This window comes from Heteronotia binoei, chromosome 17, assembly GCF_032191835.1.
Source record: "Heteronotia binoei isolate CCM8104 ecotype False Entrance Well chromosome 17, APGP_CSIRO_Hbin_v1, whole genome shotgun sequence".
In the NCBI taxonomy this organism is placed as follows: domain Eukaryota; kingdom Metazoa; phylum Chordata; class Lepidosauria; order Squamata; family Gekkonidae; genus Heteronotia; species Heteronotia binoei.
The window spans coordinates 52973250-52989316 of record NC_083239.1 but is presented as its reverse complement, the minus strand read 5'-3'; the positions used below and the strand labels follow the sequence as shown (position 1 = coordinate 52989316).

At 48.9% G+C, this 16067-nt stretch overlaps 1 protein-coding gene across 1 annotated transcript in view; it reads left to right on the top strand.

Annotated features, from left to right (window-relative positions):
- WDR62 (WD repeat domain 62) overlaps positions 1-16067 on the top strand; it is a 39036-nt gene that overhangs the window by 11159 nt on the left and 11810 nt on the right. The window contains exons 9-21 of the mRNA XM_060258334.1: positions 1206-1380; positions 2333-2470; positions 4360-4535; positions 5862-5953; positions 6230-6355; positions 8016-8083; positions 8257-8378; positions 9967-10042; positions 10326-10437; positions 13344-13407; positions 13784-13906; positions 14026-14162; positions 15093-15145. Coding sequence (XP_060114317.1) covers positions 1206-1380; positions 2333-2470; positions 4360-4535; positions 5862-5953; positions 6230-6355; positions 8016-8083; positions 8257-8378; positions 9967-10042; positions 10326-10437; positions 13344-13407; positions 13784-13906; positions 14026-14162; positions 15093-15145 — 1462 coding nt within the window. The remainder of the gene's footprint in view (positions 1-1205; positions 1381-2332; positions 2471-4359; positions 4536-5861; positions 5954-6229; positions 6356-8015; positions 8084-8256; positions 8379-9966; positions 10043-10325; positions 10438-13343; positions 13408-13783; positions 13907-14025; positions 14163-15092; positions 15146-16067) is intronic.

The window sequence follows — 16067 nt, the reverse complement described above, 5'->3', positions numbered from 1 at the left end:
GAGCTGAGCTGGGAAAGGCAACGCTGGTGCATAAGAGTTTGCCGTTTTTTTATTATACAAATGGTATTTTACCCCCGTGAGACTTTCTCGATTCTATAAAGGGGTAAAAAATAAGCGCTGGAAGGGCTGTGGACAAGTAGGCGATTATATACGCTGTTTTTGGAGTTGCCTGGTCATTAAAAATGTTTGGAATGAGGTGCTTTCACAAATAGCAATAGTAGGTGGAATACAAATCAGTAGAAACCCCAGAAACTGTCCTTCTTGAAGCAAGACAAATGAAGAAGTTAGATAAAACCAAGTCATAGTGTCGACATTATTAGCAATCGCTGAGATAGAAATTGCATGTAAATGGAGACAGAAAAAAGGGCTTATGCTAGGGGAATGGTATAACGCTATTCGGAATCATTTTATGTTGGGCAAATTAGATCTCTCTTCTGGGTTACAAAATTTACCGTAGTTACTTATCAGAAAAAATTTCAAACAGTCTGGTTTCCGATAGTTCAGTTTCTTCGAGAGAGAAAAACACTGTCATGTAATCTTTTTTTTTTCAGGAGCATGTATTTTTTTGAAAAGGATACATTAACTTTTATCTAATATTATCCTTGTTGGGTAGAGCAGCCAGTCCCCAAACTTGGTGGAATTCGTGTTCTTCAAAGAGCAGTTCCGGCACCCTACTGGCTAGGTGTTTTTAGCTGGATAGGGCTGGGCTCTTGGTGGAAAGTGCCATCAACTGGCAGCTGTCTTACGATGGCCCCTCATGGGGCATTCAAGGCACGAGCCGAGTTGGTTCGCCATAGCTTCCCTCTGAGTAGCAACCCTGGATTTCCTCAGTGGTCTCCCATCCAAGCTCTCACCTGGGCCAACCTTGCTGTGCTCCTGAGATCTGATGAGTCCGGGCTAGCCTGCGCCATCTGGGCTGGGGCTGGACTGGGGGATACGTATTGTTGAGCAAGCTTTCCATGCACTTCAAAGACGTCGCTGGTCTGCGGGTTGGGAAGGCAAACCTTGCGGCTTCAAGCCCGGCATGAGCCGGAGGGAGGGGCTGCCCCAGTGTATGGGGGAGGTAGACACTGGTTGGCTTCCCCTGATGCCTGTGGGGTTCCGCTGGCTCGCCCCGGACAGCGCCTCAGCCCTTGCTTGTGTCCCCTGGGGTTCTCTCTGCTCTGTTGGAGAGAAACTGAAACCTCCCTGTTGGCTTTCTCAAGAACGGCAGACGTCACCTGGCCCGACACCATTGCCTTGGCCTTTGATCCGAGCCATCACTGGCTCTCCTGCGTCTACAAGGACCACAGCGTGTACATTTGGAACGTGAAGGACACCGATCAAGTTAGGAAAGTGTGGTCTGACCTCTTCCACAGCTCCTTTGTGTGGCACGTCGAGGTGAGGGATACTTCTATTCAGAAGTAATGCAAAGGTTCATCAGGTGCTTTTGTAAATGACCTGATCTAAGAACATCAGAGGAGCCCTGCTGGATCGGGCCAGTGAGGGACCATCTAGTCCAGCCTCCTGTCTCACAGTGGCCAACCAGTTCCTCTGGAGGGCCAACAACAGGGCAGAGAGGCCGAGGCCTTCCCTTGAGAAGAACCTCAGAAGAGCTGTGCTGGATCAGGCCAGTAAGAGTCCATCTAGTCCAGCCTCCTGTCTCACAGAGAGGCCAACCTGTTCCTCTGGAGGGCCAGCAACAGGCCAGAGAGGCCAAGGCCTTCCCCTGAGAGGAACATCAGAAGAGCCCTGCGGGGTCAGACCAGTGAGGGTCCATCTAGTCCAGCCTCCTCTCTCACACAGTGGCCAACCAGTTCCTCTGGAGGGCCAGCAACAGGGCAGAGAGGCCGAGGCCTTCCCCTGAGAAGAACATCAGAAGAGCCCTGCTGGGTCAGACCAGGGAGGGTCCATCTAGTCCAGCCTCCTGTCTCACACAGGGGCCAGCCAGTTCCTCTGAAGGTCCAGCAACAGAGCATAGAAACCGAGGCCTACCTCTGTTGTTGCCTCCTGGCTCTGGGATTCAGAGGATTAGTTCCTCTGAATGTGGGAGTTGCCCTCAGTCACCATGGCCAATAGCCATTGATAGACTTCTCTAATCCCCTTTTTTCTGTGCCCGTCACTACATCCTCTGGCAGCAAAATCCACATTTTAATCACTTTCTGTTTTAAGGGTTAAGCCGGGAAGAAATGGGGTAAATAGTCCCCCTTTACGACGTGAACATTTTTACTTTTAAGAGGGTGCGTCTCGAGTGTGCCTTTTTGCTTGGATGACCCAGGTGGCCCCCTCAGACGGCTTGGGGTTTTGTTTACTGCTTTTCTGTCCCCTCTCCCCCTGCATGCCTCTGCCTTAGGTCTATCCTGAGTTTGAAGACCACAGAGGCTGTTTGCCCCCAGGATCCTTTCTAACGTGCTCGTCGGACAATACGATTCGGTGCTGGAGCTTGGAGAACAGCCCCCAAGCTGGCTGTCCGAAGAACATCTACAGCAACGTAAGTGCAACAAGAGAGCTGGCCGGGTGTCGAGGGCTGACATGCCGCCACGCCTACTGGATGTTCTCTTTCAGCCTGACCTCCCTTGCGGGATTGGTAGCGCCGGTTTTACTTCCTTCTGAGATGGCTTGTCTCAAGTCGAGGAAGCCACAGTGGCCTTCAGTGCACGAGACCTGAGCAAGGCTGTTAATGAGAGGATGCTTTGGAGAGTATGAAGTTATGGCGATGCGATGAGTCAGAGGCCGTTTGACAACACCTCGCACTCATCGTACACGCTGCATTCTTTTAGTTACCTGGCTATATCTTTTTTTTCTCCCCCCCCCCCCCCCCCGATTTTCAAAAGGTTTTATTGGTTTTAGAAAGGAAAAGGGATGGGGGATGGGAAAAAAAATACATTCTGGTATTATTTTGCATAGGAATACTTTCAAAAAACTTAATTCTACAATATTTTCTTTACATAAATTGTCCCGTTATTTTGTCTCAACTGCACAAAATCCGTTTTCAAATTTTATAGTGTAAACCTTTTTGTTAAAATTGTCTAGCAATTTTGACAATTCCAGTAAAGATGAATTTTATAATATAAAGTACAGGAAAAAAATAAGTTCACATCAGAGAATCATAAGAGTCTTGGTTATCTAGCCAGGCATAGAATTTCATCCAATATTTTCTTGCTGCTTCTTTAGATTTCCCAGCTAACAGCTGGGACAAGAAGTCCAACTCGGCTGTTTCCAGAACTTTTCCCACCAAATCCATGGCAATGCGATGAGTCAGAGGCCGTTTGACAACACCTCACACTCGTACACGCTACATTCTTTTAGTTGCCTGGCTAGAATATATCTTTTTTTTCTCAGGCTTTTAATCCACTTCTGTACGTAGGCACCTATGAAGCTGCGTTATACTGAACCAGACCCTCAGTCTACCAAGGTCAGACTGGCGGCAGCTCTCCAGGGTCTCAGGCGGTGGCCTTTCCCATCATCTCCTACTTGACCCTTTCCACTAGAGATGCCAGGGGTTGAATCCTGGGTCCCTCTGCACACCAAGCAGAGGCTCTGCCACTGATCCACAGGGTTTTTTTCAAAGTCGTCTTCTCCTGTCTTATGGATAGTTCTAGCGCCATTTATGTCCTGTAGTTTGTTTTTAAATCGTTCTTGTCATGTTTCGACCGGAAGCTGCCTTGGGCAGGAATCAGAAGACGCAGCACCAAAAAACAAACAAACCCCTAAATAAATAATAAACCTGTATATATTTCTCTTGAAAATGTGGCCGATCAAGAGTTTATTAAGAGGTGCATCTACTCATAGTACAGCCGGCAGCTTTGCCCTGTAATTCGTTTGGCCTCCCAAGATATTTTGACTGTCCCCGGCTCAAGAGATGCCCGTCTTGCCTCTACCAGGGCCAGGAACTTTTCGGTCCTGGCCCCGACCTGGAGGAATCAGCTCCGTATGGAGATCTAGGCCCTACTTGGCTTGTTAGCCTTTCATAGGGCTTGTAAAACGGAGCTGTTCCACCGGGCTTTTGGATGAGGAGGCGGGCATCTACTTGTTAGATCTGTTGGCCTCCCCTGCTGTACTGTCCTGCTGTACTATTATCTAAATATTGTAACTGATTTTATTAATACTTATATTGATGTCCTCCACCCTGAGCCCCCACGAGGGAATGGACGGAATATAAACAAACTAATAAAAATAATTTCAAATCAGCAAGGCCAGAATCTTGTCCCAGTCTGTATAAGGCGGGTGAACGATTGCAGCTGATAAGGCCAGGCTGAAATGCTTCCATCCTGCTCTGTTATTGAAAATTCTCCTTGTTTAACCATCTCTTTGTTTTTCCTGTCAGTACCTTTTCCTTTAATGGAATGTAATGAACGTGTGCTGCTCTCTCCTTTAAAGAACTTGCTGAAGGTCGTCTACGTGGAAAACAACACCCAGCATTTGCAAGATTCAGCCAACGTGCCGGACCGAGGCGAAAACACGGGATTCCTGGACGTAAAGCCTGGCGTCCGCGTCCTGCAGGTCAGCCCTGACGGCCAGCATCTGGCTTCTGGTGACAGAGTTGGGAACCTGAGGTAGGTCTTCATCGTACCTTCTGCCTTTCCTTTGACGGTCAGCCTGGTTGTGCCTTAGATCAAGAAGAAGACTGCAGATTTATACCCCGCCCTTCTCTCTGAATCAGAGACTCAGAGCGGCTTAAAATCTCCCATATCTTCTCCCCCCACAACAGACATTTTGTGAAGTGGGTGGGGCTGAAAGAGCTCGTACAGCAGCTCTTTCAAGGACAGCTCTGCGAGAGCTATGGATGACTCAAGGTCCATTCCAGCAGGTCCAAGTGGAGGAGTGGGGGATCAAACCTGGTTCTCCCAGATAAGAGTCCTTGCACTTAACCACTACACCAAACTGGCTCCCAAGAGCTCCCAAATGCTGTAATTTCTAATAGAGGCCTGCCTGAGTCCCCTGAATGCTGGCCCTGCCTCCTGAAGCTGGGAGCGGCATCGCCTTTCACTCCAGTAACAAATTTAGGGCCACCTGATTCCTCACCCTTGGGACTGATGCATCCTCTTGGAGTCTTGCCTATGGTTTTACAAACCAAACTAGCTTTCAGGGAATGCCATCCAGTTTGGCGTAGCGGTTAAGTGCGCAGGCTCTTATCTGGGAGAACCGGGTTTGATTCTCCACTCCTCCACTTGCAGCTGCTGGCATGGCCTTGGGTCAGCCATAGCTCTCACAGAGCTGTCCTTGAAAGGGCAGCTGCTGTGAGAGCTCTCTCAGCCCCAACCACCTCACAGGGTATCTGTTGTGGGGGAGGAAGATAAAGGAGATTGTAGGCCACTCTCTGTCCTTGAAAGGGCAGCTTCTGGGAGAGCTCTCTCAACCCCACCTGCCTCACAGGGTGTCTGTTGTGGGGGAGGAAGGTAAAGACGATTGTGAGCCGCTCTGAGACTCTGTCCTTGAAATGGCAGCTTCTGGGAGAGCTCTCTCAGCCCCACCCACCTCACAGGGTGTCTGTTGTGGGGGAGGAAGATAAAGGAGATTGTAGGCCGCTCTGAGACTCTGTCCTTGAAAGGGCAGCTTTTGGGAGAGCTCTCTCAGCCCCACCCACCTCACAGGGCATCTGTTGTGGGGGAGGAAGATAAAGGAGATTGTGAGCCGCTCTGAGATTCGGAGTGGAGGGCGGGATATAAATCCAATATCATCACCATCCTCCTCCTTCTCTTTCTCCTTCTCCTTCCTCGTATTCCTCCCTCTTCTTCCCCCTCCATAGAAGGTGACATTTCAAAAGGAATATAAGTACGTTAATACATTATAATAATTAATATAATACATAATTAACTTGTAAGTTATTAAGTGAATTTCAGAAGAAATGCAAGTTAAGCGTGTGCATCCGGTTTTTACAGGATACACGAACTAAACGGTATGGAGGAGGTGATGAAAGTTGAAGCCCACGACTCAGAAGTCCTGTGCTTAGAGTACTCTAAACCCGAAACAGGTAAAACTCCACATAATCTGTACCTTTGAGCACATAAGCCCATGACGCTGCCTTATACAGAATCAGATTTCTGCATGGCAAGCAGGTGCTCTGCCACTGAGCCCCTGTCCCTCCCCACAGTACATCTGTACTGCAGACTTCAGACAAGCCCATGGGATGGACAGGGGGAAGAGCTTATCGCTCCCAGCTGACCCCGGGAGCCATTCTGTAGTTCAATTGCTTTCGGCTCCTTTGAAACAAGCATGCCGCTTAGGTATCCCTTTTTGCTGTTTGTAGGGATGGCCCTCCTGGCCTCGGCAAGCAGAGACCGGCTGATCCATGTGTTAAACGTGGGGAAGAACTATAAACTAGAGCAGACCTTAGCTGACCACTCCTCAGCCATTACCGCTGTGAAGTTTGCTGGTAAGTTTCCAGAACCTCTGCATCAATTTCTCAGTGGTTTCTGGGGGACTCCTTTCTTCTGTTCAGTCTTGAGGTTCTGGGAAGGCTCCGTTTTCCTCCTTGGGAGTATGAAAACCACTGCACGGTTGACAAGAGTTTTTCATGCAATAGAGCCAGACAGAAATGCTGGTCCTGACCGCTTACTGAATTTGAAAACTTATTACCTAAACTATGATGAAACTCAAGAAGGCCTTGTTTCAAAGTTATATGACTTTCTCATTAAAAGCAAGACTAAAGATTTACCTTCTTATACAGAACTTTGGCATAAAGAGCTGGGTTTTCTCTTTGACAGAAACTCAATGGCAGGAAGTCTGGTCTGCCTACCCCCTCTCCGGTCAATCTATTAATATAAAACAACAAAGTCTCAAGCTTATGTTTAGATAGTACCTCACCCCAGTTAAACTTCAGGAGAGCCAGTTTGGTGTAGTGGTGAAGTGTGCGGACTCTTATCGGGGAGAACCGGGTTTGATTCCCCACTCCTCCACTTGCAGCTGCTGGAATGGCCTTGGGTCAGCCATAGCCCTGGCAGAGGTTGTCCTTGAATGGGCAGCTGCTGTGAGAGCCCCCTCCAGCCCCATCCACCTCACAGGGTGTCTGTTGTGGGGGAGGAAGGGAAAGGAGATTGTGAGCCGCTCTGAGACTCTTTGGAGTGGAGGGCGGGATATAAATCCAGTATCTTCATCTACCTCACAGGGTGTCTGTTGTGGGGGAGGAAGGGAAAGGAGATTGTGAGCTGCTCTGAGACTGTTTGGAGTGGAGGGCGGGATATAAATCCAATATCTTTATCTACCTCACAGGGGGTCTGTTGTGGGGGAGGAAGGTAAAGGCAACAAGTTTTGTTATTAATCAAAGACATAACTGGTTATACAGTGCCTTGTAACCCTGTTGCTGTATTATTAAGCTACTGGACTGACGCTTCAATCCCTCATGTTAGATTGGAGTTAATTAACGTCCTGTTATCGGCAGCCAAAACGTCTATAGCTACTTGTTGGAAAACATGAGATTCTCCCACAATTAAGTTACGGTTTTCCAAGATACGGACTCACCTACAAAGTCTCGGACAATATTGCATGTACTTCATCTGAGACACGTAATTCAGCCTACTATGACCGGTGGTTCCCATTGTTAGAAAAACTAGACTTGCTACTAGATGTCCACAGACCATCCCAGAATCATCCCTGCGTTCACTTTATAAGAACTTGCCGGTTGTTTTAACTTTATACATATTTTAGGTTTTCTTCCATAGCAATGTCTATTTGTTTATATAATTCTTTTCTATTATTTATTTATATATACACACACGTGCACATCATTTGTTCCCTGGTATGTATTTGTTTTCCTTTACGTGTATTTCTATTTGATAAACTGGAAAATAAAAGAAAAAATGTTTTGTTAAAAAAAATACACCAATAAAAAGAAATGCTGGTCCCTTTAAAATCCCATCCGTTTCAGCCAGAACGAAGCCCATCTTTCCCCTTCTGCGCTCTTGTGCATTTTCGCGGGACCTGCACGGGAGACGCTGTGTCGATTGTGCCCAGCGCGGGTTCAAGAGCCAGCACTGGCGAGTTAAGGGGTTCTTCGGCCACTGGCAATTTCCCCCCTTGTCTTTTTTCTCCTACAGGAGACGGCGGCATTCAAATGATCAGCTGCGGAGCTGACAAAAGCATCTATTTTCGCAGCGCACAAAAGGTGAACTTGAACCGCTTGCCGTCTTTGTCCAGGAGCCCGTTGCTGAAAACGGAGCCCTCCCACCCACCCCCGATCCACTGTGCTTTTGCCCTGGATGGGTTCGCTAGAAACATTCTTCAGCATTGGGGCCAAATGTTGACACCACTTCAGAGCATCGTTTGCTTTGCCCTCAGGTTGCCGACGGAGTCCACTTTGTTAGAACTCACCACGTTGCGGAGAAAACAACCTTGTATGACATGGATATCGATATAACCCAGAGATACGTCGCCGTGGCCTGTCAAGACAGAAATGTCAGGTGAACCGTTCTGTGATCTTTGCCTTCCAATGAAATATGTTTCAATACGGGCCCAGTTTCTGCTTGCTGTGGAATGGAAGATTCCAAATTGCCCGCAAAATCTTGAAACTGAACTGGCAGAGACTGACCAAGAGAGAGATCTTGGAGTCATGGTAGATAACTCACTGAAAATGTCAAGACAGTGTGCGATTGCAATAAAAAAGGCCAATGCCATGCTGGGAATTATTAGGAAGGGAACTGAAAACAAATCAGCCAGTATTATAATGCCCCTGTATAAATCGATGGTGCGGTCTCATTTGGAATACTGTGTACAATCCTGGTCATTGCACCTCAAAAAGGATATTATAGCACTGGGAAAAGTGCAGAAAAGGACAACTAGAATAATTAAAGGGTTGGAACACTTTCCCTATGAAGAAAGATTAAAACGCTTGGGGCTCTTTAGCTTGGAGGAACGTCGACTGCGGGGTGACATGATAAGAGGTTTACAAGATAATGCCTGGGATGGAGAAAGTAGAGAAAGAAGTCCTTTTCTCCCTTTCTCACAATACAAGAACTCATGGGCATTCAATGAAGTTGCTGAGCAGTCAGGTTAAAATGGATAAAAGGAAGTCCTTCACCCAAAGGGTGATTAACATGTGGAATTCACTGCCACAGGAGGTGGTGGCGGCTACAAGCATAGCCAGCTTCAAGAGGGGATTGGATACAAATATGGAGCAGAGGTCCATCAGTGGCTATTAGCCACAGTATGTGTGTGTGTGTATGTATTTATGTATATGTGTGTGTGTATATATATATTTGAGAGAGAGAGAGAGACATATATTGGCCACTGTGTGACACAGAGTGTTGGACTGGATGGGCCATTGATCTGATCCAACATGGCTTCTCTTATGTTCTTAAGCCTGAAGGGCTTGGGAGGGAACTCTGGGCCTTCTCAAGGGAGACCCTTAACCCGGAGTGGTGGCAGCACTTGGTAAGACCCCCCTGAGTCGTGACAACAACATTTTGCCAGTCTGTGATCTTCCACCTGAGACATCCAAGCTTTTACGCCTTTCACCTTGCCCATGACTGTTCTGTACTCCTACATGCATCTTCCTTCCTCAGTTTTTCATTATTGAGATAAAATTTTAGGCGCAATCTCCAGGGAAATTCTCCAACCTTTAGCCAGAAAACAACAGAGCTGTAGTATATCATGCAAGACAGAATGCTGGAAACTAATCCAAAACTAATAAAAATGTAAGTCTCCGGGAGTGGGCTTAAAACAAGCCCCCCCCCCACCTTCCCAGAGGAGTCCCAGGGCCACGGAATTTAAGAGGAATAGAAAATGTGGAGGAGCATTCTCGTGCAAGATACATTCTCCAGAGATTGCGCTCAGCTAGCCCCAGTATATTTATGTGATCTACCCACAGGAATCCAGCTGTCCGCAATTAACCTCCATTTCCTAGATAATAAGACAGTCGCCTGCCCGCTGGAATCACTGTCTGTTGCTCTTTCCAAAAGCGTTATGTGTGGGGGCATAAAAACACAATACAAGCCGCATCAAGCTGACAGGCATCCCCATGTCAAAATTAACTTCTCCGTCTTCCTCCAGGGTCTACAACACAGGCAGCGGGAAGCAGAAGTGCTGTTTCAAAGGTACACAAGGTGAAGACGGATCATTGCTGAAGGTAAATACGTAACTGCCAGCGTGGCTGAAACCACAAGTGTTGAAAAATGCTTCCCTCTCCCCCCCGCTCCGAGCCCATCATGGCTCACGCCTTGCTCCGCTTCACGGAGAAAGAGGGAGAGGATCAGTTCCCACAGAGCGGCCTTGGGGACGCCGTGCAGCTGAGATGATTATGCCAAGAGAAGGCATTTCGAAAGCGTACCCAATGCTATTGCGTTCTTCCTGACCGTGCAACGTGCCGCTTGAATGAAGAGAGCGGGTCCTCTTGTTTCCCTTCCTTGCAGGTCCAGCTGGATCCTTCCGGAACATTCCTGGCCACCAGCTGCTCTGACAAAAGCATTTCTGTTATTGACTTCCACTCGGGTGACTGCATTGCCAAGATGTTTGGGCATTCTGGTGAGTCTGGGAGCACTGCTGTTTCCCCCACCCCCCAGACCATCTTCCTGTGTCTCCTCTTGGTCGCCTATGAACTCTGCTGCTAATGTGGTTAGCCCCCCCCCCCCCCGAAATACTGCTGTGAGCAGCAAGGAACGAGCCAGGATTCACCAAGGGCCAGTCATTTCCTAGAAAGCCAGTTTTCCTTCAACCGGCCTCCCATGTAAAGGGCCAGTTAGAAAAGTAGCTTCCAATCTTTTCAGTACAAATTTACTTGGTATGGTGACCCGTCCAGGGCCAGCCTGAGGTTTTTTGACCCCTGAGGTGGATGATGACCTTGTCAGCCATCTTGTCCAGCTCTGCGTTTTCTCCAGGGGCCAACCAGATACGCTTGAGAAACCCACAATGGGAGGGACGGTGGCTCAGTGGTAGAGCATCTGCTTGGTAAGCAGAAGGTCCCAGGTTCAATCCCCGGCATCTCCAACTAAAAAGGATCCAGGCAAATAGGCGTGGAAAACCTCAGCTTGAGACCCTGGAGAGCCGCTGCTAGTCTGAGTAGACAAGACTGACTTTGATGGACCAAAGAGGGTCTGATTCAGTAGAAGGCAGCTTCGTATGTTCATATATGTTCACAACGTATGTAGCTGCCCCCGGGCAAGTGGCATTCCATTTTCCCCTCCTTCCAGTTGCTACCGTAAAGCTACCAAAGCAGATAAATGCCACTGAAAAACAATGAGTATACTTCAATCCTTATATATGATTTATCCTATCTACAACTTTAAACCAGTGTATAAATATCAACTATCGACAGCCGTCATAAGACATCTCCTCTAGATTTCAGGACGTTCCAATACTGTTCGTCTTCAGTTAATCAGGCTGTTAAAATGGAACCCGATTCCAATGATTTCTTACGCAGACTCAAAGGTCAGCGCTAAGACAGAATCAGTGAGGAACCCAGTGACCGCTGTAAGGATTTCCTGACTTCTCCGTTTGAAAGGATTTCACAAGGAGTCGTGGACTGCATCATGAACTTTGTTTATTGGAGGAAGGAATTTCTGGAAATCCCTCTACTGGAAAGTATTGGAACAAATTGTTGTTGGTTTATAATTTGTAAAAAAAAAAAAAGAATTCTGCAGGGAAGTTATTGGAAATTGACGTCGATAGTTATTTATACAGTTTATAATAATATAGTTATTTATATAGTTTCAAAGTTGCACGTAGGATAAATCATAAGGATTGAAGGATACTCATTGTTTTTCCAGAGGCATTTTATCTGCTTTGACTTTACACTAAAACCCCTTCTCCTGTTGTACTGTAAAGCTACCAGCTGCTACCGTAAAGTTGCCAGACAGATTTTCTCCTCTCATTGTCTCAAAGGGAAGTGGAAGGGGAGAATGCAAGATGTGTACAAGGGTGGTGAGGAGAGAAAGGACTATGCCGAGGGCAGGAGCAGCCGTTAGGGATGACGGGCCTGAGTCCCACTTTCAGAGGCTTCATAAACCACTTTTGACCAGAAGAACCTCAGAAGAGACCTGCTGGATCAGACCAGTGAGGGTCCATCTAGTCCAGCCTCCTGTCTCACACAGTGGCCAACCAGTTCCTCTGGAGGGACAACAACAGGGCAGAGAGGCCGAGGCCTTCCCCTGAGAAGAACATCAGAAGAGCCCTGCTGGGTCAGACCAGTGAGGGTCCACCTAGCCCGACTTCCTGTCTCACACAGTGCCCAAGCAATCCCCCTGGAGGGCCAACAACAGGGCAGAGGGGCCGAGGCCTTTATATGAATACTGGATGAGTCTTGCTGGATCAGACAAGTAGTCCATCTAGTCCGACATCCTGTCTCACATAGTGGCCAACCAGTTCCTCTGAAGGGCAAACAACAGGGCATGGAGGCCGAGGCCTTCGCCTGAGAAGAACTTCAGAAGAGCCCTTCTGGATCAGACCAATGAGGGTCCATCTAGTCCAGCCTCCTGTTTCACACAGTGGCCAACCAGTTCCTTTGGAGAGCCAACAACAGGGCAGAGAGGCCGAGGCCTTCCCCTGAGAAGAACATCAGAAGAGCCTTACTGGATCAGACCAGAGGTCCATCTAGTTTCCGGCTCAACATTAGGAAGAACTTCCTGGCCATTAGAGCAGTTCCTCAGTGGAACAGGCTTCCTCGGGAGGTGGTGGGCTCTCCTTCCTTGGAGGTTTTTAAACAGAGGATAGATGGCCATCTGACAGCAATGAAGATCCTGTGAATTTAGGGGGAGGGATTTGTGAGTTTCCTGGATTGTCCAGGGGGTTGGACTAGATGACTCTGGAGGTCCCTTCCAACTCTAGGATTCTATGAAAGAAAGGTGTAAGGGGGTGCCATGCTGGGCACCCTTGTGCCACGCTGGGCACCCTTGTGCCACGGATACTCCTATGCCCTCTGTAGGAATGGTTTATTTGCACATTGGGTGAAGCCTTGCAAATCAGAATGGCTCTTCAAGACGGCGGAATTATCCGTGGTGAAAACAGCAGCCATTCAAAATGCTAAGCTGCGAGATGACAAAAATGGCTCAAAAGGGAAGGACGGTGGCTCAGTGGTAGAGCATCTGCTTAGTAAGCAGAAGGTCCCAGGTTCAATCCCCAGCATCTCTAAAAAAGGGTCCAGGCAAATAGGTGTGAAAAACCTCAGCTTGTGACCTGGAGAGCTGCTGCCAGTCTGAGAAGACAAGACTGACTTGGATGAACCAAGGGTCTGATTCAGTATAAGGCAGCTTCATATATATGTTCATATGGCAACCATTGGCTGCTTGTTTTTTTTTAAAAATATCCTTAAGCTGTTAGAAACGAATGGCTAAAAAAGGAATGACTATAACAGGGTTCCAACTCTGTGATTCTACGATTCTGTGACTCTATGCCCTTGCTCCTGAAAGTCTGCCTGTTTCCTCTTTGCATTCCAGAGGTGGTTACAGGGATGAAGTTTACCTACGACTGCAAGCACCTGATCACCGTTTCGGGAGACAGGTGGGCGACTGGAGAGGGTTGTGGGGCTTCAAAAGTCAGGCAGGGTGGCGTGAAAAATGATTTGCTTGGATGTACTTTGGAAGAAATCACTGCGGTTTAACTGGCCTGCAGGGAAGAGGCCTGGGGGGCGGGAGGGGGGGAAGACGGCGTCTCTTGACGGGACTTTGGAGTACGTGAAGTGCTTTTGGATCCCTGGGCAACAGAGGGCTGGATCCCGGGGATCCACAGGGTGCCGCTGACCTTGTGGAAGTCAGAAATCTCCATGCGCTAAACGGAAACGCCACCGCTAGCAGACCACATCTGCAGGTAGCAGAGAGGGTTGAAGGTTTCATCAATTGTAAGCCATGTTCTTCCCTCCCTCCTTCCCATTGTCCAGTTGTATCTTTGTATGGCACCTTAGCCCGGAAATCACCGCCAGCATGAAGCAACACTTGATGGACCTGGATCAAATCCAGCAGCAGAAGAAAGCCAGAGACCAGGCCTGGTCTCCGCAGGTCAGGTACTGGACCAGAACCGCCACTCCCTGACGGAGGGGCGATGCCTTCCTCCCTTACGCCGCTCAGGTGACGTAACTGTCGTCACGTGACACGAGGGGGGGGCATCTCTGACCTCCTGCAGGTGGGAGACCTACATCACCGTACCGAGCGGGAGGACTTCCTGCAGGGCTGCTCTCCCAGCCGACTCCGACACGGAGGACGAGAAAGAGGAGGAAGGGAAGCTCCTGCAGACGCCCAGCAAAGAGGACTCGGATGCAGGTATAAGGGCCTCGTAGATCCCCCAGCCCGCTGGGAAAGGGGTGGGAGCAGGCCTAGGAAGGGCGGCAGGCTGGGCTTTGGAGAGAAGGAACAGAGGACCAGAAGCAAAAAAAGGAAGGGTGATTGACATGTGGAATTCACTGCCACAGGAGGTGGTGGCGGCTGCAAGCATAGCCAGCTTCAAGAGAGGATTGGGTAAACATCTGGAGCAGAGGTCCATCAGTGGCTATTAGCCACAGGATATTGATGGAACTCTCTGTCTGGGGCAGAGATGCTCTGTATTCTTGGTGCTTTGGGGGGGCACAGTGGGAGGGCTTCTAGTGTCCTGGCCCCACTGGTGGACCTCCTGATGGCACCTGGGGTTTTTGGCCACTGTGTGACATAGAGTGTTGGACTGGAGGGGCCACTGGCCTGATCCAACATGGCTTCTCTTATGTTCTTATGTGACACAGAGTGTTGGACTGGATGGGCCATTGGCCTGATCCAACATGGCTTCTCTTATGTTCTTATGTCTGGAGCAGGGATGTTCCGTATTCTTGGTGTTTGGGGGGACAACAGTGGGAGGGCTGATCCCACATGGCTTCTCTTATGTTCTTCTGACCCTTCCTGGTCAAGGACAGCCCTGAAATGGCTTCTTGCCCTCCCCTTGCTTGAAGGAAGTCTGTTGCGGCTCAAGGAGGAGAAGTCTTCGGATCATGTCAGGGATCCTGAGAGTCTGCGCTCAGCTCTTAATACTTAAAAAAACCCACTTTTATCGTCCTTGTGAGCGCAGAAGGCAAAACTCTTTTCCCTTTACTGAAAAAAAGCAAGAATGACATGTGAAAATGGGGTTTCCTTGTTCCTGTTTGCGGAGGTCTCTTCCCTTCCTGAGTGAGATTTTTGAACCCAGCTTTCAGATTGCTCACCCCACTATTTCCTGCCATCCTCCAGGTCTTCCTTGTGTCCTGACCAATGGAAGATTGCCTATGTGGGCAAAGAGACTGGTAAGTAAGATACTTCAGTATCTCCTTGGCCTTATGAGGGTATTGTGCCGGCCGGGTGGTTAAAATGGTTGCCTGTTGGCCGGGGATCATGCCCTTGGGCTGCTCTTTCACTTCCATTTATGCACCCGGGATTCCCTCCCCTCCTTCGCTTTTTGTGGACTTAACCGTGATTAAGTAGGATTACCCGGGCTCAAGGCTAAGCAGGTTTCCTTTTCAACCCTGCCATCAGACTGACCAGGTTTAACTTCAGCGCCGCTGCAAGGTTTAATTGAAGGCTAAAGAGATGAGACAGGGCATAAATCTTTCGAATAAGGCAGGCCACGGGATTTTGCTATCCAGAAGGGAGAGACAGAAGAAGAATTGCAGTTTTATACCCTGCCCTTCTCTCTGAATCAGAGACTCAGAGCAGCTTACAATCGCCTTGATCTTCTCCCCCCCACAACAGACACCCTGCGAGGTGGCTGAGAGGGCTCTCACAGCAGCTGCCCTTTCAAGGACAACTCCCGCGAGAGCCAAGGCCATTCCAGCAGGTGCAAGTGGAAGAGTGGGGAATCAAACCTGGTTCTCCCAGATAAGAGCCCGCACACTTAACCATGACACCATGACACCAAACAGAAGAAGACTGCAGATTTATACCCCACCCTTCTCTCTGACTCAGAGCGGCTTACAATCTCCTCTACCTTCCTCCCCCACAAGACACCCTGTGAGGTGGGTGGGGCTGAGGGAGCGCTGACAGAAACTGCCCTTTCAAGGACACCTCCTGTGAGAGCTCTGGCTGCCCCAAGGCCATTCCAGCAGCTGCAAGTGGAGGATGGGGAATCGAACCCGCTTCTCCCAGATAAGAGTCTGCGCACTTCACCACCACACCAAACTGACAGGGGGAAGGGATGCTAGTCCCTGGGCCCACGGTGGGTGAAATGGC